Below are 25,757 nucleotides of genomic sequence, written 5' to 3'. Positions count from 1 at the left end.
AAAAAATAACTCCTAGAAGTCCCCACTGAAAATTATAAAATTTAGAACTTTAATGGTGCACATCAACGAGAGGTATTTGCAGATTTTTGTTACATACATTTTATCAGCAAATCCCTACGAAAACAGCATGATTCGAAAAAAATGTTCTCCGATCTGGCTGAGAATTTTTCTGCGGGCTCCTACACCGTGTTAGGGTGGTCCGAAAAATGGCAATTTTCGTCGATTTTTGCAAAAAAACACATTTTTCAAAAAATCATAACTCCGCACCATTTTAACCGATTTTAGCTGTCTTGAGCGCAAACGAAACGGTATTAGATAAACTTTTTAAGTTTAAATATCCAGCTTAAGATTTGAAAATGAAAAGTTAAAATGATCTTTTGAAGGTCTCGGGAACAAAGAGCCTATGTCTGAAAATAGTTTTATCAGATTCCTCGGAAAATTTTGCATAACATATCAAAAAATGGTGAAGTAATGTTTTCAACATTGCGAGATACGATTTTTTGAAAATAAAAGCTGGGATTTTCGACACGCCGTACGCAAAACCGGGATGATTACGAAATCGGCAAAAAAAAGATTTTAATAAAAATACAATCAGACTGTTGCAGGATTGGGTTCGCATGTTTCATAATTTTGGAATAAGAAGACCAAAACTTCCCTGGTTGCTGTGCATCCTTAAAAGTTATCAAAAAGTTTGCAAAAAATATAAAAATATAAATTACAGGTATAAACATTTGAATCATAAAACTGTTTTACGGTGCACATCAAATCGAGTTTTTGCACCAAGATTTTTGTTACAGACATTTTAGTATCTTCAAAAAACAACAGAGAAGACAACAAAACAAAAACTAGATTTCAAGCCTGATATTCTGAATTTCAAACCAAAAAGTCTCGCAAAATGTTGTATACATCATTACAGTAGCTAAATATCATTGAAGTTATACTCATTTTTTCCAATTTTTTTAACGTATTTTACCGATTAGTGGTCCTAAAAATTGATAAAACATTTAAAAGTTTCTATTTGATTGAAAGTGCATAAAAAAGCGTTAAACATTTTTTTCAGAATACTTTTCAATCGTTTTTTTATTATGGTGCAAAATTTGCTCAACTCTAAGAAAAAATATTTTCAAAAAAACACGATTGGGGTTAGGGGCTAAAACTATAGAAAACTGGTAAAAATCATTAGTTAAAAAAAACGTTAATGCTGATAGCTCGTGAAAAATACATGCAAATTCCTTATGTTTATACATCAAAAATTTTGTTTATGTCTATTCTAAAACTTTGCAGAACATTGTTACATCCTAAAATGTAACTCTACAAGTAATTTAAAAATGAAAAAAATGTTTTAAATGAAATAATGACCCTTCTGGTTCAATGCGACTTTAGATTTTGACAGTTTAGTAACAATTTTAAAAACAGTTTTTTCAAAAAAAAAAATAATGAAAAATACGTGTTTTCGGAATTTTGAGTATCCCATCAAAACGTGCGTCCATCCCGTAGAGTAGAGTTTCACGAAAATTGAAGGGTCGTGCCATCTGCTGTGTGAGTTGGCGGAGAATGACCATTTTTTTTTAGAAAGCATCAAAATCATGCTCGAAAAATGAAAGCATATTCTCTTTTGAAATGTTAGTTGAAAAATTGGTTATAACTTTTTAGGCATAATTAGAAAATTTCGGGAAAGTGAAAAATAAAAAAATCCCAAAATTTAACTTTAGATGACCTTTTCTTGATTTTTTTTTTGAAAATGTATTTTTCGATTCTAAATTCAGTAAAGCATCAATTTTGATTGTCAACTATCGTGTGATTAGGTACAACGGAAATGAACATTAATGTAGTTTAAAATTCACACAAAATGCTTGATTTTTTTTTGTCATTTTACCACAATTTGCACCAACTGAGCGTGTTTGCTCATTTCCAATTTAGCACGAGATTCGTGCCGTATCAACCGCAATAGATTATCCGTTTTTCAGTCTATGATTTAGTAAGTACACTGTGCAGTACAGTTTAAGAAAAAAATGTCCTGGATTTTTTTTCGCTTTAAAAATATTTGACAAAATTGAAATTATATAAGTTGTTTATCAACTTATGTTCTGTTTATCACAAACCTCAAAAATAAAAATTCTTAAGAAATAATCATTTGAAATCTTTCTATAATTTGCATGAGCATCAAAATGTTTGCTGCAGAGTGTAATAAACGGCACTCGTTTAAACCTTTTTTGAGGTGAAATATTGCTGCATATCCAATCTAACCAATGGTGGCCATCAAACACCTGTTTGTACTGCTCATTTGTGGCTCGGTTTTTGTCGTCTGTTCGCACAAAACCCCTATCCCAATCATGAATGCAGCAGCTCCAGAGCACGAATCGGAGAGTGCTTTTCAAAAAATTATCGACACTTTGCCGAAATGCGGTAGAATTTATCATAGTGATTGCGGATTTTCCACCGGGAACACACACACACACACACGCTATTGTGTAGAGGATTTTCCTGGAATGAATTGGAAAATTCGCTGCCACCGATACGAGACCGAAGCTAAATTAGATTCATTCAAGGCCCCGAAAAACATGGCACGTGCAATTTAGATAGCTGTTGAAAATGTTTCGAAAGCTGTTGCCAGCTCATATTTTCTCTAGTGAGTGTGTTTCCCATCGTCACTATGTTTAGGTTATTATCGTCATCCGGTTTTACAGCGGGATTGGGTTGAGCGGGGGGAATTGAGAGGAACCGGAAACCTCAGTACCGATTTTGCGGACTCTCCCTCCCGGTGTTTGTTCCGAATCCGTGGTTTGACGTTGCTGCTAATACGGCGAACAAATCATCATCGAAAGTTTGCGCGAATAGACTCTTCCGGTGCTGCCTTTGTTCGTTAACCCTTTCAGACATGGTTGGTAAATTTGTGAATAAAATTTATTTTATTTTGATATCAATTCGCTTGGAAACTTTCATTTGCTGCTTGCATTATTTTAAAAAAGTACAATTTTTGCCTCCAAAAATATAATTTCAGGATTGGCTTGGTGCTCATTTTCCGATTTGTGCTATCGTGTTTTCCGGTTGGGAATAAATTCCACCTGTCTGGCTTGTTAAATAGAAAACAAGTCTCAATTATGACCCTTTGTTGCGTATGATGGCAAGTGGCAAACCCGGTCCTTCCGGTTCCCCTTTCTGCCCTTTTGTCATCCGTGGAGAGAGTCCGACGAAGCGCTACAAAATTTGGCCCCCGGCCCCATCGAAAGTGACTAACAACAGCGGCCACAACAAGAACATCGTCATCGAAGGACAGGTGGAAGTGTTGGCAACCCTACCTGGTCGGTCGGTCAGTGTTGCGCTAATGCCGGTTGTTGTTCTTGTTTGTCCAATCATGTTTTCCGAGAATAGAATCGCGCTTTTTTCGCGTGTTTGGTGTCACACCTTCCAACGATTCAGGGGACCTGAGGCAGCAATCATCGTAAAAGTGTCGTATTTGGTTGTTTTTTCATTGACACTTAGTGTTTTTTTGTTTTATACTGTTTTTTATGTAATAAAAACTAACTGTTTTCAACAGTCCTTAATGGCGAATGTTTACTTTCGTTTAGATCCTATTGTAACAATTTGCCCATAAGACAATTTTGCCACTACCACCAAACGGTCAAACGTCCCACTCTAACCTATGCGTAGGTGTGGAAAAACAGCAACTGTGTTTGTTTGGAATTTGTTTTTCCGACTCCGCGGACGGTAGAAGCACCACCAGAGGCGCCTGCCTGCCTGTCGTCATTTTTGAGGTTTTTGGCTGCGCGCGATGTTGCTGATGTTTGTGAGCGCCAAATGTTTGTGCTCTTGTCTGCGGTGTCACGCACCACGACGGCGGGGGGCACAAACAAACGCACAAACACACACTCTACCGCGCGTACCGTGGACATCGATGATTGGGGGATTTTTGGGAGAAGTGTGAAAAGTGAGAATGACGATCAGATTGGTCAATTCATGGAGTCTCGAAAATATCATAAAAATCCAAGCATAATTTTGAAGACATAATAAATAATAGAAATAAGCTCAACTTTTAAAAATCATTAAAGATTAGGGTGACAGTAAAAAAAATGACATTGGAGATACAATTTTGTCGAAGGGTGTAAAACGCTCCGAGATGATCCTGATTTTTCGTGATTTTTTTAGTGAAAAGTATTTTTTATATGCTTTCTATATACTTCTTATTTAATTTCAATTATATAAGCCGACTTCTTTTCCTCCCATTGCTAATAACTCATCAGGATCAACTCGGATCTTCTTGCACCCTTCGACAAAGTTGTAGACCAGCGCCACCTGCTGCCAAAATTCGTGAAGCGATGTTTTCCCCATATATTTTCGCAATTTTCCCCATATAAACTTCAACGGCAAAAAGCGACCCATAAACCTAAACCGATTTGGCTCAAAATTGGCACAGTTACTTATTTATGCCTAAAGAATCAAGCCAAGGGTTATTTTTTTAGATTTTCAGAATTTTTTTTTCATGCACCCTATTCAAGATGCTTTTATTACCTTACAGTTCTTTTATATAGTACCGATCAAAAGTATATCGTCGCGTGATGCTATTTTGTCCCAAGTGCGTTTTGATCATATTGAGTTATGAACGCCATTTTGTGCAGCTTTTAATGCCTCACCTTTTGTCTTTTAAAGATCCCCAAAATTTTTTTTTTTTTTTTATTTTTTTTACGTTTTAAAACGTATTTTTTGTTTTAAACATAATATAAACATTACCCTTGTTTCAGTAATAATTTCGTGATTTTGTTTCATTGTTTTTAAATAATTTATTCTTGTTCCAGTAATTCTTCTGATATTTTCCATTCGTTGAAATATGAGCACTTCTAAAAATAATCTTTAATGAGAAAAAGTATATATTTAACTTATGTCAAAGTACTTTCTATTATTTCATTAGAACTTCTACTTGTCTCTTATATATTTCTGTACTTTTTCCATTCTATGCAAACCAGTTTTTGTTTCAGCAGTAATTTTTTTTTATTTTTTTTTTCAAATATTTTTTTCTTGTGTCCATAAAATTTTGTGAGTGTTTTCCCTTTTTTTTTACATTTATGAGAAAAAGGCTTTATTTGAACTTAAAACCGTTGCAAATATTTTTCAAAGTTTATATCCCCTTTCTTCAAAAAATCAGGGGGTTACAAATAATAATTCCAAAAAAATAAAATTTTTAATGAAAATGGAACTCTACTCAACTAAACAGTATTCAAAATGCAATTGTTACAAATTCAACATGTTTGGGATTGTTTGAAAATATTTTGATATTTTTTTAATTCCCATGTACAGCACCACCAAAACTATTTTTTAATTCGTCAATACTTAGATATTTTGGAAACTAATGATTGCAAAACAACCAGACATGTGTAAAATGCATTTTAAAACACTAACACTAAGGGAGCGTTCTTTTATTACGTAACGCAGTTGGGGAGGAGGGTGGGGGAGGGGGGGTTCGAGGCCGTGATACGCCCAATACAAAAATTTTAAAATTTGTATGGAAATTTTGTTACAAGGAGGGGGGTGGTCTGAAAATCCATTTTTTGCGTTACGTAATAAAAGAACGCTCCCCAAACACTTTAAAGCAGGGGTGACCAAAGTATGGCCCGCGGGCCAAACGTGGCCCGCGAGGTGATTTTTTGTGGCCCGCGGACCCATTTTGAATAATCATGTAAAATGGCCCGCTGAACACTTGTGAAGTGATTTTATAATTTTTCAAATCAAGGTATTTTAAACTTTTGCTGATCTTTTTTACTTTTTGTTGATAATGTGTGATAAAAGTGAAACTAGTAAATATTCATCAAACATTTTTGGAAATTCAGGCTTTCAGGATTTAGGCAGACTAAATTATGAAATCGGAAGAAATATGGCTGTTGCAAGTATTTTACAAAGCTTTTTTCGACAACCATCCCCTCGCCCATTATTAAAAATTGACTCGAAAAATCACGGGCAAAAATATTTTTTCAAAAAAATTCAAAATATCCCTAGAAATTTGAGTTCAATCAGCTGAAATCAATTAAAAATGCATTCCTCTGCGTTTAGAATCATTTTGAGCATGTTCTGGTATACAAAAAAAAATATATTTTAATAAATTCTCGATGAATAAATGTTTTTTCGCTGAAATGTTTTTTGTCGAATCTTACATTTTTTGAAAATAATGATTGCAATTCAACTTTACGGGTGCTTAAAACATTTTCTAACATATTTTTTCGTTGGAATAATGAAATTCTGTCTTTCAAACGATTTTTTATTAGTCACATTTAATTTAAAGATAAAATTATGCCGTTACATAAATTAGGCAGATTACATGCTGCCATTCTAAAAAAAAAAACTTGTAAATTGTATTGAGAACAAAAGTAAATTTAGATAAAATCATTTTTTTTAATACCTAAAACAATAAAATCAACAATACCTATAGAAAACAGCCATATTATGTTTTCTATTATTTTTAATTAACGAAAACTTTGAAAAAATACAAAAAATTAAAACTTCAGCTGATAGATGTATTTTCTAGCCTTATAAATTAAAATAACATAATTTTCTTTTTATAAATATCTTATTTGGCCCGCATGCTCATTTGAGCTTCAAATTTGGCCCGGCCTTCAAAAACTTTGAGCACCCCTGCTTTAAAGTTTGTGTCGTCTCACCCCTTCAAAAACGGCCTGGCAATATTTTTTTGCAAAAAACTACAAAATTAAAATGTAAGCAAACGTGCATTGATTGGAATTGAGATCAGTTTTAGTATGATTAAATCAGTATAAACATATTATGAATTTTCGTGAAATTTGCATATGTATAATACCGAAAAAAGTTTTTGGGAAAAAATATTACTTCTTTAAAACTAATAATTGAAAAAACAACTGTTCTGATTTGTTATGCAATTAAAAACATGCATTTATTTATTGAAATGTTGAGTGGAGTTAGAGTCGAGGAACTTGATAAAAAAGCTTGAATATTTTGTCATTCTTTCAACCATGAGAATTTCTTTGAAAAGAATATTGTTTTTTTTTTTGTAAATTCAATCATATTCTTTCTAAATCTTTTAATAAATAAATCAAGGACTTGTTCTACTTCTGTGAGCGTTTTCATTAAAACATATTTTGTTGTTTCAATGATTTTTTTGTGTGTATTTTCTTTTTTTAACATCATTTGTAATGAATGTATGTATTCAAACTTGTTTCAAATCAATGTAAAATTATTTTAATACTATTTATAATTGTGGTCTGTAATATTTTTGAGAGTTTTACCAATCTTATAAGCAGAATTTGTTCTTGAAAAACATTTATGAGACAAAGTTGATTTGTAATTATTTCTAGTTGTTTTACCCTTCCAATTTCATTGCTTAATGTTTAAATTATTTTTTCTATTAGTTTTTTAATTCTTAAAAACATGACCAGTTCATTTACAAGTTTTATGACAAATTATCTAGATTCGAACTTATATTTTATATTCTTTTGATTTAATTTATTATTGTTTTCTGTAATACCTAGTATTTCCCATTCATTGGATATAATTAATTTTTTGTTTGGTATTTTTTTTGTAAGTTCGGATAATCGAACTTGGGATAATTGAAACTTCGGATGATCGAGACTTCGGATAATCGAGTCTGGACTGTATTCTTATATTTATTCTTTTTACAAAAAAAAAAAAACTGAAACTATGGGAATAGAAGTCTTTTTTGTGAAGATCGTGATAATTAAAAGTGCAAATCTATAAGGATTAACTTCTAATATAAACAAACAACTCATTCTATTGGAAATATTTCGTAGAATCAAAATATATGCTGTATTGTATTAATATTGATTATTAAATCTCTCATTATTTGTATTATTCCACTTATACTTACCAACTCAACATTCACGTTCAATAAATTAACGTTAAATTAATTGATTTAACAGCGCACACAAACCAAACTAATTTCAGTTAGTTTTCAGTTTATTTGATCGTGTTCTGTGTTGTTTTCAACAAAAAGCGTCCAGATTGTGGTTTTAAATAGTTTGTTGTTCAAAAGAGATGACAAATTTTGTTTATAATCCATAAAAAAACACACACACATCAACGACAGCACAGACTTCAAAGCGGGACCTGTTGGTTTTTTTAGGGGAGTGAAGTGAAAACTATTATGAAGGGAATATAATGAGTTATGCAAAAAAAACTAACAAGAACAGAAAAAAAACACATAAAAAAGGTAGAAAGGAGTGCGAGCGCTTAAATTCGAACTAGAACGAAAAAACACTCGTTGGAACCCACCGGAGATGTTGGCGTTGGCAGAGCGCGCGGCTGAGAGACTGTTTATGGCCAAGAAGCGGTATTCAGTAATGTACCTTTCGCGGTCCGTACCCGGCCGAGGCCTGACGGTGGTACGCGGACGGGTTCAAATCCGTCTGAAAAGGTGCTGGGACGTACTGCTGCTGCTGCTGTTGGTGGTGCTGCGGGGCCGGACGGTACACCGGGACCGGAGACTGCACGTGGGCCCAGCCACGTGGGCTATGGCCACCAGCACCCACGATCTGGGGCGAACGGGGCGAACCCAGCGAAGCCGTCGAAGGTGACGAGTAGCGATTCTGCTGCTGGACCTGCTGATGGTACGGGGCACTTACTGGCCGCGAGGCAGGTTGATAGTGCTGCTGCTGCTGTTGAGGGTGGGCCTGCTGGGGCAAAACGGGCCGACCACCGCTGAACGATACAGTCGAGGAACCAACCCGTCCAGCTGGTTGGTGCTGCTGCTGCTGAGGATACTTGGGCTGTTGATGCCCACCACCCAACGGGGATTTTGGGGTGCGGTGCGGTGAAACGTGGGAGGTGGTCTGGACCGCGAGGGGGTGGTTGTTTTTACAGGGATGATGATTTGCGACGCGATTTATTTTTCGGGTTTTTTTTTTTCATTTTTGATGAGCGAGGATGAGCGAAAAGCGATTTTCGTATGTTCGTATTTTTTGTTGGCGTCGGAAGAAGAAAGAAGAACAAAAAAATTAAATTAAAAATGATGGAATCGTGCACTGTTTGTGCTAGTGCTCGGTTTGTCTGTCTGTGTGCGAGAATGTGTTTGGGAGCGAATGTGGGGGGAGAAAGTTTGTGTGCTCTCTTGCCAATCTTAATTATCCGGAAATCGAGCATCGATAATTAAATTTATATTATGAACCGTGTCGGTGCAAACTGTTGATGCGAGATGTTTGTCTAGCGGATTTGTTTTTTTCCCCGATGGCTATCAATCAGTTTGGTGATTGAAATCGATGCCTGGATAATTGAATGTCAAACGTAGATGATTTTGTGAAAAAAAAATAGTAACATTAAATGTTTAATGAGGCAGAAATTCATAATTACATTTATTTGAAAAAAAAAAAACAACTTTCAGCGGTGAATTTTTCATTCGATCTCATTTTTAATTACACAAAAAAAACTGCCTAAGGCAAATCCAACAATCGGTGGGTTGATTATTTCAACATACATGGGTTCGATAAAAAAAATTACAGCGTTCTTTGCCTAATTTTTGGAAAAAGTCACCGTTTGGTGTTAATTTCATTTTTAGGTTTTAATTTCCAGGAAATTTTTACATTATTCGTTTTAAAAATATACTTAATGAAGGAAAGCTACCCAAGAAAATATATTTTTATTATTGTTTTCTCTGAGACTGAGACATGATAAAGTGAGAATAATTTTCGATTCGTAGAAAAAAAAAATATTTTGAAATAATGTTTATTGAAAATATAAGAAAACGTCACAAAAGATACAATTTTTAACAATTAAAAGTATCTCAGAAGCTAATTGTACAATTCTCAAAGTCTCAGAGAGAAAATTGTTGGAAATTTATTCAGACTTTAAATATTTTTTTAGGAGTTGCTCTTCCTCTTAGAATTTTTTTTAAAGTGCCAATATAACTAAAAGAAATCGAAAATATAAACCCATTATCAGCCACTTATTAGCAACTTGAAAATTGTATATTTCAACATCAAAATTGTTGCTAAGTACTTTTCGATTCAGCTTTTAAAAATGGTTTTTAGACCGTTTTATCGTCATTTTGAAAAAAATCTCTACTTTTTTTTATTTTCGTATCTCCGTGACTAGATTTTCTACCATCATGAACTATGGCTTTAAATTTGTCGTTTTTAGTCCCCTTGAACATATAAAAAACACTGACAATTTTAAAAAAGTGTTTATCCCCCTCCCCTTAAAAAAAAATGCTCGATTAATCAGTGGACAAAAACAATTATTGCAAAAAAATGCATAGAAAAAATTTACAGTTCTTGAGCAACATTTGAAAAGGGCCGATAAGCAATTTACAGCTGGAACTATTTTGCAAATTTCAAGACAACTGGTAACTTTTTGACAACACTCTAAATGTAAAACAAAAGCTTGCATCCTCAGCTACATTTCAACATTATGTCTTGGAATTTGCAAAATAGTTTAAGCTGTCAAAATGCTTATCAAATGTTGCTCCTGAATTTGTTGTGAGTTATTAAGCGTACATTGAATAACGTTTATTTCTGCAGTTTTAATCAAATAAAGCATTTTAAAGCTTTATGCAAATGTTAAATGTTGAGACCACAGATATGAAAAATGACTTGAATCTTAGGCAAAACATATTTTCATAAATTAATTGAAATTTTTTTGATTGACCATGTGGGGTGATCTATACCGTGTAGGGTGGTCCAAAAAATGTATTTTTCGCCATTTTTTGCAAAATCGTCATTTTTCAAAAACTGCTAGTTGTCTTGGAATCAAGTTAAAGGTGATTAAATGGAACAGTCCAGACTCGACTATCCGAAGTTTCGATTATGAGCAATTCTCTACGAAATCGGTCTTTTTTCTTCAATTTTAATTTTTGTATTTTTTAATCCGACTGAAACTTTTTTGGTGCCTTCGGTATGCCCAAAGAAGCCATTTTGCATCATTAGTTTGTCCATATAATTTTCCATACAAATTTGGCAGCTGTCCATACAAAAATGATGTATGAAAATTCAAAAATCTGTATCTTTTGAAGGAATTTTTTGATCGATTTGGTGTCTTCGGCAAAGTTGTAGGTATGGATACGGACTACACTGGAAAAAAATGATACACGGTAAAAAAACTTCAATATTACGCCCTTTTAAAATGTTAGTCTTGATTTGAAAATTTTGAAAATATTGTTTTCGAAAAGATCGGAAAATTTCACAAATGTTTCATATTTTAACATTGAAAATCGGACCATTAGTTGCTGAGATATCGACATTGAAAAATGGTGGGCTGTTTGGGTGAGACTTAGAAAACATCAATTTTCCTGTTTTTAAACCTTTGCATTGCAATATCTCAGCAACTAAAGGTCGTATCAACAAAATCCCAAGAAGCAAAATATAGAGAATTTTCTCAGCTTTTCAAAAATATTTTTTTCAAAAGTGGGCAAACATGTGCACTTATTTAAAAAAATGAAAAACTTCGACTATTTTCAAAAAAGTCATCTAAAAATGGTTATAACTTGAAAACGGTGTACTTTATCAAAATTTCAGTAGAGTACTTTTTGATTGAAAATTTGATTTTACATCGAAAAATGAAGTTGAAAAATTTTTGCGACCAATATTTCGATTTTTTGAAAAAATTTGTATTGATTCAAAAATTCATAACTCGCTCAATGATTTTTTGCACAACCTGGAAATTTCTGAAAAGTTGGCATTTGATGTCCTCTAAAACATATCAAAAAATAAAAAAAAATAAAAATAGTGTTTTTTTGCAACTTGAGTTGTAGTGTTAAAAAGTTAAATAAAAAATCACCAAATTTGTTTTACCGAGTATCATTTTTTTCCAGTGTAGTCCGTATCCATACCTACAACTTTGCCCAAGACACCAAATCGATCAAAAAATTCCTTCAAAAGATACAGATTTTTGAATTTTCATACATCATTTTTGTATAGACAGCTGCCAAATTTGTATGGAAAATTATATGGACAAATTAATGATGCAAAATGGCTTCTTTGGGCATACCGATGGCACCAAACAAGTTTCAGTCGGATTAAAAAATACAAAAAAATCGAATGACCGAAATCCTAGAGAACTGCTCATACCGAAGGCACCAAAAAAGTTTCAGTTGGATAAAAAAATACAAAAATTAAAATTGAAGAAAAAAGACCGATTTCGTAGAGAATTGCTCCACATAAAAAGCCGATCACTGCTTCAATCTATGAAATCAGCTTACAATTAACAAGGCAAAATCCTGCTCAAGATCCTTAAGCAGCTTACAATGAGCATACCTCCTAACGAGCCAGCATTGGTGCTCTTCAATCAATTGGCATCCCCCGCAAACACCTTCCCCGATTCAGGTCAAACAACATTCCAGCGTGGTTGAGGGCAGGATGTCTTTATTTGTTCCTGACCACTCTGCTCCCCCGCTCGGAACAAAACGATCCCAGAACTTTGTCGGTAAATAAAAATGATTGACATTCTTAAGCGTTACTTAAGCGGATGTTTTTTCTTCGTCCTGTGACTGTTGCTTTTTCCCCTCTCAAGCATAGTCGTGTTCGATAAAATGATGAATAAGAAGCACAAACAACTTCGAAAAGGCTCCCCAGAATGGCTTCAACCGTCCTGTTGCTGTTGTCGTATTTGAGGAAATCACCTTCCCCTTTATAGAGCGCGCGCACACTGCAGTAAAGAGGAACCTCTTGAAGGAAGTCTTGCCTCAGCGAGGATCGCGAGAAAAGACAGCGCCCGGGACAGCGATAAAGCTGGTTGTACTTCAATAACTTAAATTGAATTCTTGCCTGCGGAACTGGACGCGAAAATCGTGTTGGGGAAAATGCTTTTACCCGAGAGCAAACAGCATAATTCCTCGTGAGAGTAAACAGAACATGGAACGGAAAGTGGGGTGGGAAAATTCTTTTCCTGAGTCAATATAGTGAATGTGTTGTGAAACGAGTGTCGTTTGCACCAGTTGAAGAATGCTGGTAAGTTTGGTGGTGTTATCTATCAACTATTAGAGTAAAGTTACAATAAACTCAAATTCAGTATTTTAAACGGATTTTCGTTGATTTTTATATTTAAATTATTGTTTTCATTCTTTTCGCTAAAATCATTTTATTTTTATTTTACAAAAATTAGGTGGGTTGCCAAGAGTTATTCAACAGCAGGTTGTTAGTTGTACAGTGAACAATATCATGAAATTTTCATCGATGATAACTTTTCCTTAAAACACTCTAAATGTACTCTTCATCGAAGCTATTTTTTCGACTTTTCCTAGAGAATCAGTACAAAAATTGTGTTCGAAGTAAAATAACACTTCCTCAAACCCGCTTCGCCTTAAATTACAGCAAACCAGCCAAAAGCAGGTCCCTTAGCTGGACTCCCACACACGTCACTAGCACACGGTTGGCCAAAAGTGGAAATCCTCTCTCGAAAAAGTCGTGGAGTGGATTAAGCTATTTCCGTTGCTCCTTGCTGGGCGAAGCTTTTACCAATAAATTTTCACCAAATTAGGGGGAGGAGGGGCGGTTCGGAATTCAATCGGAGCTTCCAAAGTTGAAAAGCTGGCAAGTGAGCAAAGTGAAATCCTTCAGTTGAACACTTTTTCCGGGAAGGGAATTGGATGAGTGGCCATGGCTTTGTCCGCGTGTGTGTGTGGGAGAGTGAAAATTTCCTTTCGGAAAATAAATGTGTGCTCGCGAACTGTCCATTGTGTCGAGGTGGACTGTCGGAAAGTGGGATGAGCATGCACAACAGCAATGAAATAACAAAGTTTTCCTTGTTCGGGTTCCGCGAAAAAAGAAGACGAAGCGGACGTCACCACGGCTCATTGCGGATATAGTTCGTAAATTGAAAGCTTCGAGAAACGAATGACTGGTATCAATTTAAATATGCAAAACAGATGCTCCGGCAGCATTTGTTCCAGCGAAGCTTCGGGATTGTTGTCCAATTGGGAAAATACAAAATTAAGAGTGCAGAGGGCAAATAGAGCGGGAACACAATATAATAACCAAGTTGAATCCCAAATCAAGAGAATTGTTAAAAAGTGAATTTCCAAGAATGGTTGATTTAATTTGCTCATTTGTTTACAACGATGTTTCGACAGTAAATTTCAGTTAAATTTCAACTCGCTCGCGCAAGCATAAAATCACACAATTACCTAAAAGCTTCTTCCTTTTCCCGCGCACAAACTTTCTAATGTAAACTCGTTAAAAATGTTGGGCTTCTTTCCGGTTGAGGCGTGTGCGTGCAACAGCGTCAGGATGTTGCCACGAATATGTGATAATTTGTTTGCCGTCAAATTTCTCCATTTCCCTGGTGTGTTTAATGTGTTGTCATTTTTACTCGTCTAATTTAGCCGAGCCGAGAATGCCAGGCGCTTGACTTTTCCGACGGTAAGGCACTTGGCACAAGTGGCAAAGTGAGAAATTTGAGTTTGGAATTTATTGTCGGTTGTTTGCCTTTAACTGCGGTACACCTTTGCAAACATAAATAAAAATTATCGTGAGACTTTTATGTTGGGTTTTTGAAACATGGATCTTGGTAAAGTTGTTGTGTGATTTGGTATTTATTTGATTCCACTCACTCTTTTGTTCATATTATTCATTAGTTTTGTTTTCAAACATTGACAAAAGGATTGATTTTTACATTGGATTTCAACTTGAAAAGGCTTTTAGAGTCATAATTTGCATATTTTGCACTTTGGCTCGATTTGGAGGGCAGATTTAAATTCAGCCGGCAAAATTACATAGAGAAACATTAAGTTGGACAATTTTTGAAAATCGTTAGACTACCCTAACGAAATTCAAGAATACACTTTTCCCTTGAAATTTCGATTTTAAGAAAAAATAATTTAAAAATTTCATCTCTTTTACAGTAAATTGACTGTAACTTTTGACCCTTAAGTTCAAATTGACTTTTTTTAAAATAAAAATGTTTGTGTTTTAGAGCTCTAAAAGCGCCCCAAACAAGACTTTTATCTAAAACATAACCCTGAAATTCTACGTTCAAAATACTTATTTTTAGGGTTAGTGAAATTTCACTATTTTGCGGACAGCGTGAAATCCGCGAAATTTGTCTTTTTCCGCGAAATCCCGTGAAATTTTATGTTTGTGTGAAACTGTGACGATTTCTCTCAAAATAATGTATCAAACTCAAATAACAACAATCTTATGAACTGTATACAACTGTGTAAAAAACTGTGTAACAACTGTAGAATTAAGCGAGTGGTTTAATTACTAATATAAGGTTAGTGATTTTTGACGATTTCGAGGTCGGCGTTTAATTCGTAACATTTCTTAATTTTGATATTTTTTTTAAATAACAGCATAAAAAATATTTCATGCATAAAGACTATTTAAGTAAATATTATTAGTTTTCTATTGAAAAGCTTGATATGAACCATTTGAAGAATTGTTAAGATTATTCAGGTTTTTATAGAAACTAACCGAATTTAGTATTATTTTCATTCGTCGTTATAAAAAAATTACTGCTATTTTATTAAAAAGCTATAGTTTCGAAAGAACTAAAAATAATCAAGATTGTTTTATTTAAAATAAAATGAAGAGTATTTTTTTGTCTTTGAAATTACCTTCTAAAAACATTTCAGATTTTTTTCTGAGTCCTGTTTAATTTTAACGATATTTGATTATTTGGGTGAATGATTCCCGTGAAAGTAAAATAAAAACTCAATTTTTGTTTTCTGTTCTCATTTTGAATAACAATTTCGATTTCGTTACAAATTATATTACTTTTGCCTATTGGTTTTAAATTTAGTATTTGAAAAATGTGATGAAAATCTTGAAAAATATTTTAAATGGGCTAAACGTCGCCGAAAGTTCAAATTATTTGACTCATTTTGGCTTTACAAAATTGTTAAATCTTGCTTTGATATGAAAATCAATAAAATGTTAAATGATATAACAGAAACAAATCAGCGAAAACTGTTAAGCTTTATAAGTAGAATATTAAAACAAAAACAGGTCAGTAAATGAGAAAACGCATGCCCCACATTTTGTTTCAAAATATATGTAGCCCATCCATTAACCAGGCGGAAACTTTTTTAGAAATTAGGAGATTTTTTTTTGTGTCTCGTTCAAATCTAGTGATTTTTTTAGTATATTGAAGAATAATATATAATGAAGCATGAAAAGTAGTTTCTGTGATTTAAATACAAGATTTTCAGAGTTATTTTAACATTTTTCACGTTCCGCGAAATTTGCGTGAAATTTGGTGTTTTGAAATTGAGGTCCCCGTGAAATTTGCAATCTTCGAGCGTGAAAAATCACTAAGCCTACTTATTTTTTATGCTTTCTCTAAATTGGATTGCGAGGTAAATTTGTGGTGTCTTCGACAAAATTGCTTGAATGGGCAAGACCAGGCCCTTTGTAGGAGACAAAAAATCCCAAAAATATTCGTGAAAAGTTAAATTTTGAAAAACACTTGAATTTTTCAACCAAGCCAAAAGTTACCCCTTCCCATTTGAAACAACTCTTCTCAAGACACCAAAGCTCCAGAATTGCACAATTTTCCAATCTTTCACAGTATTTCAAATGATAAGTTAGGAAAATGTTAACATATTTTAATTGGAAAGATCGATTTTTTTACAGAGGTTTTATTTTTAACGGTTATATTAACAATTGTTAAACTATTTTTCACCTTACTTTTACTTTATTGCTCGACATCATTTCTATCTTCGTAAATGTAACATTTCATTATGAAAATTTTGAAGGAAAAATCGCAAAAAATCACTCTACATCAATGTTGTTTGATTGATAAAGACAGAACTTGTCTATCTTCAACCCTCGAATTTTGAGAAACATTTTCTCGTAGAGATCAAGTGATGTCCGAGTGTTGTAAAAAAATAGAAAAAAATGTGTCGCGTAGTCCTCAGCTCCCCTATTTTCGATTCTGATCATTTCCAGTTGCATTTGAAGCTGGTGTGCTGAAAGTTCGAATTTTGAAATTTTGTTTTTTTTAGGAATGTGGAATAATTTTTCAACAAATTACACAATTTTGAAATAAAAATAAGATCGAAATTGGAAATTTTCAGATCGCAAATTTATCTCGAATTGTTTTCTGTAGTTAGCTGTTTGATAAGAAAAAAATCCCTGAAAAAAGATAGAAGCCCACTTGATGCCCTTCGCCAACATTTTTTGTTTTCAATTATATCCGATTTTTTTTTCTACATTCATAGTCCAGACCATGAATGAGCGTCGGAAACAAATTTGACATTTATCGGCAATACCCATCATTTTTAGAAGGATTTTTTGTTTTCCTGTCTTACTAAAGAAAGGTACAGTATAAGATCAATCTGATTTGAGTTTTTGAACCACGTTTGGATTTCGAATAAAATGTTGAAATTTAAATCTGTGATGCCCTATTGCTCACAAAGACATTATCCCCCCAACTCTTTCAACTTCGCCTGACATCGTGTTGTTTGTTTTCCCCTACTACGGTAGCTGGTTCACCTTTATCTTCTTCCAATTCACATACGAGCATATCCTACGAGCGGTACCTCGTTGCCGGCTGATCCATCGATATGCACGACACTGAGCCAAGCCTTAAGAGAAACAAAATCGTGCAAAAAAAAAACCTAGAAAAAAAACCAGGAGGAAACGGAAACCTGGTGAAACCCGATCATTTGCATTTCAATGAGCTAATAAAAAACGCTATCGACAACAACACACAATGACGGGGTGGTGGGTCGGGTTTTGGGGGTCAGGCCAGGAGTCGTCCCGTTTGTTCCGTCCAAGGTCCTGGCCAGGAGCAAAAAAACGCCAAGGTAAAAAGTGATTGTGGTCGTAATAATAGGGGATTGCGGTGAAGCGGTTTGCGGTTTACAAGGTACGAAGATAATTTTGATTTATTTTGGAATTTTGTGGCGTTCCTGTGTGAGCCAGACAGAGGACTAACCGAGACCCGCAGAGAGCCATGATGAGGCCATCAGCTTGGCAGCCTGGAAAATGGGAAATAATCCCGACAAAGGTGGGGAAAAGAAAAAGCAGGTAAATCCGGCTAGCCTTCAACCGAGCGGGCTTTTCTACACTGGCATTAGGGAGTAAAAATCATGACCGTTAAGTTACACGCTGACGGGAAACCGTGCAAAGCGCCGGGAAAATAAACACATTAAATCGCTATTGAATTCTGTACGCTTAGGTCTGGTTGACATTGTGTCAAAATGAAAGCAGTTTGAACTGAAAATATTTAAATTTTTAAAACTTTCAAATTGTTAAAATCGTGACCAGTTTTCTTCAGCAAAGCCCAGCAATTCCCTTAACAGATGGAGACGCTCGGTTTTCGTTAAATTTCAGGCTTTAATTTTAATGAAGAAATAGCGATAAATTTTCATCATAAGTCGATTTCTTTTACGAACAGCCATGAAAAGGTTATTCGCATCGTGATCCCCTATTTGGGGAAATTATTTTCGCAACGTTAAATGAAGATATATATTTTCGCACTCGTCGAATTTTAGTATCGACTCGTTTTGGGGGAGAAGCTTTGGCTGCTGCTGAAGGAATCAAATGACAGAGCAGGTTGCAAAGATCGGACACCTTTCACACCGAGAACCGTCAAAGCCGAGGTGCACACGACACTGTGCGGCCTCACCCAGTACTATTGCCACATAGAAGGTGGGTGGGTGGTGTTTTTTTTTGCGAAAGGTGAAAAATAAACAGGTGCAATCTGATGCGATGTGAAAATTTATAGCGCTTTAGAATTTATAGCGAGACGAGCGAATTTATGGGTGATGTCGTGTCCTGGCGACGAGTCTGGGGTGGGGGCGGGCTTTTTGATCTGCTTTTCACCTCGTGGTGTCGATCGGTTCGCTTGCTAATGTGTTTATGTGTGCGCGCACACGTACGTGTGACCAGCGACCGGTGACTGGCCAGTTTTTTTTCTCTCTCTCTCATTTCGGCGCCATAGAATGTCATTCCATTGTGCAGTTTGATGGATCAGGCACGAGTGTGTGCTTTGGAATTGAGTTAGAAAAATACAATCAGCAGCTTGATGGACTGGAAGCGGCTTGAATTTATATTACCATTTCCATTTCAGGTGTCATGGAGCAATCGATTGAGTAGAAATTATTTGTCGTTGCCGGCGCAGGGAAGATTGATTGCAGCTTTAATGGGTATTTTTCTTAATTTAAAAAGCGTAGCAATAAATAGTAGTTGTAGTTTCACCCGTTCAAACGACGACGATTTTGTGATCATTGAATGAATATTTGGAAAAAATATCATTTACATGGAAACATTTCAACGAAAGTTTAAAAAGTGGGTCATATTTAGCTGTTAAAGTCCTTTTTATCAAATGAGTTTTTATTTTAATAAATGCTTCACCAAGTTTTTTTTACATGTTTATAACGCAAATTGTAACCGTCTTTAATTTTGCATTGATGGAACCTTGGAAATTTTTGACTAATTTGAATTCATGTCACCTTGCCAATTGAAGATTTTCAAGGAATAATTCTTCAGTTTTTTTCTGATTTTTTTTGTTCTGGTATTACGCTCATGTTTTCTACCATTAAGTGGGATGAACTAAATATTTAGTGATAGTCTTTTATGGGTTATCTTCCCCTAATTTTGATTTTTATTCATTAATGCCTGATTGGTCATGAATCATGAACAAGAAGTTTTTGAAATTGTCTGCTTCTGGATATGTCTCTATATCCTCTTCAAAAATATTTTCTTCAGCATCGGACCTCCAACAAGAATTTGTAACACAAAACCATGTTTTGTTAAACAAATTTTATTTCTGATTGAAAACTCGGTAGTAACCCAAAAAAGGACATTTCTATATGTTGCCCCAATTCAATCAAAATATGATTTTTCAACTATCCCAGCTGATTTATAATTTTTTTTTGTGATTAAGGACCAGTAACTTAACTAAACTCATTTAGAAGGTTAAAACTGTCAGATAAAATGAAATTCGGAATTCTCTTTAATTTCAACTAATTGCTATTGTAGCTTTATGTTTTGCATAAATTTTTACTAAGATTTGATTAAATTTGAGTTAACTTAAGTAATTTAGAGACATGAATGAACTTTAAAAAAATAATTCTGATTTTTCGTAGTATTTCGCGTTGTTTGTTAGTTATTTTGGATTGATATGATAAATAATTAAAATTAAAAAAGGATGATAAATAAGGCCATTGCAAATTTCACTTGATGTTTTTGTCTCCATATTTTCAAAATATCACATTAAATTAATGGTGCAAATGATAAATTATTGCTAAACATAAACTTTTTTTTCTAGGAGAATCTTGTCAAATAGATTTCAAATATTTCGAATACATCGTTTATTTTTGAATTTATAATAAAATGATGCATTTTGAAGCTTTTTAGCTTATGTTGATCTAAAATTGATCTGAAATAATCATAATTTAGGTTAAAATAACTCACAAAATGTTAAAATTACATTGTGACACCTTTAATTAATTTTAAATTATGCTTATAATCTGAACATGTAGTGGCATTGGAACTTAGTTAGAAAATATCATATTCATCGGAGAGTTGTTTTGTTAACTAGGCTATTAAATTATTTTTTTTCAAAGTTTTAGTTTTTGTGATGCGAGGAAAAAAATTACAAAAAATAAATAAACTTTCAAACATTTTGCAAAATATGAATTTTAAAAGTATCACAAAATGCTTTGAACTCTGTTAAAGTTATGCTCCTGCAGACTGGCCCCACATTTTGGTCACCTTGCCCTCTTTACGCTTGAGGGCACCATACATTTTCAGAGAGCAAATAATTTTCAATTTTAATGCCAGGATCTTTTGCATAATTTTCTGATAATTGATTGAATGATATAATTAAACAAACAAACAATCCGTAAATAATAATACAATCAGTTTTACAAATAAACATTTTTAAAAAAATGGTTTTTATTGTATTGAAGAAGCAAGATTTTTTTTATGATAGCTAACATGAACTCAATTTAACATTATAATTCTATTATTAAAAAAACTGGCATTTCGAGGCAAAAATCTCAATTAAAATTTGCATTGGCCTTGTTTAAAATTTACAAACTTATCGATTTTGTCAAGGTTTTTAAGTTCAAAAATTCTTGTGGAATGACGTTTTATTAAATTTGTTTGGAAAGAGCATCAAATAAGTTATCCTTCACGATGAGGTTGAAATTAATGTAATATAGCTATGGATAGCACCTGCAAATTTTTGGGATTATCAGACAATAAATTTGAATGTCATCTGGAAAAGTTGGATTAGGTATTTCATATAAAATTCCGAGAAACAACTTATTCATTATTATTATTTAAAATCCTTGAATTTTCGATTTTTTAACTTTTCTATTAGTTATGAACCATGTTACGAGTTTTCTTACAAACTTACAAAAGTGGCCTCATTTCCACGGTGTCCTACTTTTCCTTCAACCTTACCCTCCCAAAATGAGCCTCGGCTGGCAAATGCATGAATTATGTTTGAGCACACATGTTCCGATATTTACTCATAGCGGCGTTTTGTGTGTGCTTTTCTATGTGTGTACACTGTACAGGGACTTTCGTTTTTATTTGCACCCAGCTAACATTACGACCGGAAAATAGGTCCCACCAACAAACGACACCTTAGCTTTGGGGCCAAAACCGGGGGCCAGGTGCCAACAAAAGGCTCCACGTTTGCACACGATCCGCGTATGGGACAAAATATAAATTTCCACCAATTTTCTTGCGGCAGTCATTTGCCATAATTTCTTCCCCTCGTACCCACACACAAACACACAAGTTGAGCTTTTGGCGTGCGTTCGAGGAGGAGGCAAAAAAAATGGGCTCACGTTTACGACTTGAAAATTTTCTTCTTTTTGCCACACCATAAACGTGGTGGTCGCTTGTTGGTGGACGATTTATGACTGATTATTTTAGCTTTTTTTTTGTATTTCGTCCGGGTCCTATCTCTCCCAGGTGAAAAGACATAAACCATTTGTCGTGTTTTGTGGGGAAATATTTTTTTGTTCCTTTGACGTCCGTTTGCCGCAAATTTGTGGCTGATTTCACACGTGTGTTTTGTCGTTTAATTTCTGAGCCCAGCACGAAATTGGGCACAAAATGGCACGGAATCGACACGAATTATCGCCGGAGTTGGAAATGGAGCTTTTACGAGTTTTTGATGGGGTAGGAGTTTGCTTAAAACTTTTAATTATTTTGACTTAGAATTATGGAGAAACATTTTTCGCGTCATCCCTAAAATCCCATGAATGAGTTAACACTTTTTTCCGCACTTCTCGATTATCTTTTACAACCTTGATTTTAACAAGCTGCACTGCCTGCAACATTAATTATCAATTTAAAAAGCACTCGCAAATCTCCCGGTCCTAAGCGGTTCCTCCCCATCTTCCCAGTCGAGTCCGCAGTTCCTTATTCAATTAAAAGATCCCGTCACCATCTTCCCCGTCAGGACCCGCATCATGGTCCGTCCGTGGCCACGGCGCTAATGAAAAGGCTGCGGTCAGCCTTCATAATCGTAAGTTTTAATAAACTTTTGTTATCGCAGCCGGCAATCAAAAATTTCAATTTGGCTCGCTCGTAATTTACTCCCTAATTTGATGCCAAACCATTCGGTTCATTATTCGCAGCCGTTAGTTTTAACGAGCCACCGCTGGACACGAAGTTGGAAGAACTGGACCATCTCGCAGAGGAACTCAGCGTCCGCGCTCTGAGGGGCCGGCCATAACAAATAGCAGTCCACCACAAGACGGCCACGGCAACTTCCAGGGAGCGGGGAGGGTTTTGATTCATTAATGAAAATTTATATATTTCCCGACAGAGTTATAGAGCCTAGCGCTAATTGTCCGGGAGCTGCTCCCACGCCAGCCAAGTAATAACATTTTTCGTTCCATTATAAACTAATTTAAAACTTCATATCCCACCGACTATTCACCGCTCCAAACACGAATCCCAGTGCTTGCTGTAGGAAAATGCTTTATCAGGTTAACCATTTCGGCAACTCGGTGTGCTTTGGAGTGCGGTTTGCGTTTGGAATTTGAAATCCAGCACTCATCGCTGGATGCTGTGAGCATTAAACTGTGCGAAAGAATCGAGGCCGAGGCAACCCTGTCAGACAACAAAGAAAATCTTGACGGAATTGAGTTTGCATGTGATGTGACAGTTTGAAGAATGTGTGATTGGCGGTAGTTCATCAAAATCTTTTCAATAAAGACTTTTTCAACTAAACTGTAAAAAATCATGGTTATATTACTTAGGGGCAAGTTGACAAGTTTTGTGAGTTGAGATTTTGTTATGTAAATTTACTTCTTTCTTCTTACTAAATTAGGTATGTAATCTCGTAAATGTAATCTTGTAAATTGTAGTTGTAATCTCTTAGTAATCCTCTACACTAGCGGTTCTCAACCTGGGGTAGATGTACCACAAGCAAACCCCGAAATGGCGGATAATTAGAAAAAATATCCCGAACCATAAATTTGAAAATAAAAACAACAGACCGATTTGTCTCTCGGCTCTAGGTGGGGGGAGGGATCTGTTGTTTTGCAATCATTAGTTTTCAAAAAATGTAAGATTCGACGAAAACAAAAAAATTTAGCAAAAAAAAAGCTTTTTGCGATACTAAGCATCAAAAATTTTCAAAAATTCAAATAATTTTTAAATCAACCCAGATATGCAAAAAATGATTCTTTACGCAGAATTTACTTAAGTTTCCATTGAAATTTTGAAGTTTTTTGAGAATTTAAAGAAGAGTTTTTGAGTTTTCAAACGTGTTTCTTTATTTTTTTTCCTACTTTGAACAATGTTGGTTGGACCGACAATTACATTTACAAAATATGTTTATTTTTTAAAAGTGCTATTCCAAAATTTTCCCATATTTTTAAATTGTTAATAATTTGGAAGTTATGAATTTTATTTTCAATGCTACAAAAACATTTTTTTTTATAAAATTATTTTTATTAGGACCTTTTCGGTACTGGGACCTAATTAGGACCGAGTCGTCTTTTTAAATTATTTTTTTCTGAAAGCTAAGATCAATTACAGAGGATCTTGTGTGAAAATGTTAGTGGGAGGGGAGCAACAAAAACAACAATGTAGTGAAATTTTCTCATATTTTTGTATAAAATACCCTTCAATATTTTAAAATCAAGACTTTTACTAAAAATTATCAGAATATACAATTCTTGTTGTTTAAATTTTTAGTCACATTTAAAATTAATTGAAAATATCTTTAACTTGAAAATGTGACCAATATTGAAATAATATAACATTATTTTTAAAAAAGTTTATTATTTTTTGAAATACAAAAAAGATCTCTTTTTAAAGTTTTTTTTAAACAATGCCAAAAACAATTTGACCGCCAAAAAAAATTATGTGAGAAATAAACGAAGTTGACTTTATAGCTGTCGGCCACCATTGCTAGTACCAACCACTAGTGTCTTCCTTTTTATCTACAAGGACTTCGCCGCCCTGGGCTCCTAAGTGTATGAAAGTATGGCACGGAGCGACGGCGCCGAATACCCATATTTACACAAAGAATTTTAGAGCACCCGCCGCGGGATTCGAACCGGCGACCTCTGGATTGTTAGTCCAGTGCGCGGTCCGATTGATCCACACGGGCGGGACGTGAGAAATGTTCGTAAAATTAATAGTTTATGAAATTTAATTTAATCATCACAAAATTGAGAAAAATATTTTCAAATTTATTCGCATTTTCTTTTCAACAAATTTCTTTTTAAGGCCATTGTAAATATTTGATGTTTTTTATGTTTATGTCAACGTAAACTTTATTGAATTCAATATCAATCAAAAAATGATTCAAGAAAGAAAATGTAGTACAGTATATCTTTTCAAATATAAATGCCTGCTTTCACATTACCAGTTTTTACATTATTTACAAAATATTTAAAAAATAGGTTAAATTTGTTTCAAAGCCACCCGTTTTTGGCTTGATACAAAATTAGATTTTTTTTGTTTCCTCCTCTTCGATGTAATTTTACCTCAATTTATGTAAAAAAGTTAAATTACTCAAACAAATTTAAATCTGCACATTTTTAGAAGCAATATTACACATTTTTTGACACAAATTCTGTCAACATAAATTGTTAAGAGCCTCAAAGTGTCCAGTTCGATTGAAAATAAAATAGTTTTTTTTTTAAACTAGTGAAAATGTCTTATTCTGGTAATTATTTATCCCTCTCTATTCTTTTAAGAATATGCTAAAGCTAAATTAATTTTTATTACAAATTTGTGAAGTTTTTTGAATTTTTCGATACTTATAATAAATAAATTATATTGTTAAAGTTGTTAACAAAAATTTAAGACTAAAAAATTAAGACTTAATGATAAGCTTAACCACTAGTTTGTTTGTTTTTTTGTTCTGGAAAACTCTGATAATAAAAAATATTCCATGATTATTGTTTATAAATATAATCGGATTTGATTTTGAGCTAAATGTGCAACACATCGTTTTTGCCTTCCTCACCTCAATGAGGCATGGCTATAAAATCACTCGAAAAATGAACTTCTTTATTTGAACTCGTAGACCCACCTTCACGTATAGCAATCTACTCAGAATCAAATTCCGAAAAATATGCACACGATTATCTCCGGACTGGCTGAACCGATTTGGACCGTTTTGGGGTCCCGCAAGACCCTAGTTAAAAAAGTACTTCTAAAGTTATGCTAAAAAGCGGTTTAAGCTAAACTTCGGAAGATTGTAAAAAGGGTGTTATTTGTAAGAAAACCCGTCATGCTATATATTGTTAGAAAGGTATTTTTTTTAAATTTAAGATCTGACAACCCCATCAAAAGTTATGAGTACTTAAGTGTTATTTATACACTTTTTTTTAGACCTGATCTCAAATATTTTGATGA

The 25,757-nt window shown here is 34.1% G+C and overlaps 1 protein-coding gene across 4 annotated transcripts in view; it reads right to left on the bottom strand.

Moving 5' to 3' along the window:
* The window catches only part of LOC120417814 (putative mediator of RNA polymerase II transcription subunit 26), a 210,080-nt gene that overhangs the window by 57,219 nt on the left and 127,104 nt on the right, over nucleotides 1-25,757 (bottom strand). For all 4 annotated transcript variants that reach the window (XM_039580017.2, XM_039580019.2, XM_039580018.2 and 1 more), the window contains one exon: nucleotides 8,325-8,807. In XM_039580017.2, the coding sequence (XP_039435951.1) occupies nucleotides 8,325-8,807 (483 nt within the window). The remainder of the gene's footprint in view (nucleotides 1-8,324; nucleotides 8,808-25,757) is intronic.

This window comes from Culex pipiens, chromosome 3, assembly GCF_016801865.2.
Source record: "Culex pipiens pallens isolate TS chromosome 3, TS_CPP_V2, whole genome shotgun sequence".
Classification (NCBI taxonomy): domain Eukaryota; kingdom Metazoa; phylum Arthropoda; class Insecta; order Diptera; family Culicidae; genus Culex; species Culex pipiens.
The sequence above is the reverse complement of the archived record's forward strand: the minus strand, read 5'-3'. Positions and strand labels throughout refer to the sequence as shown.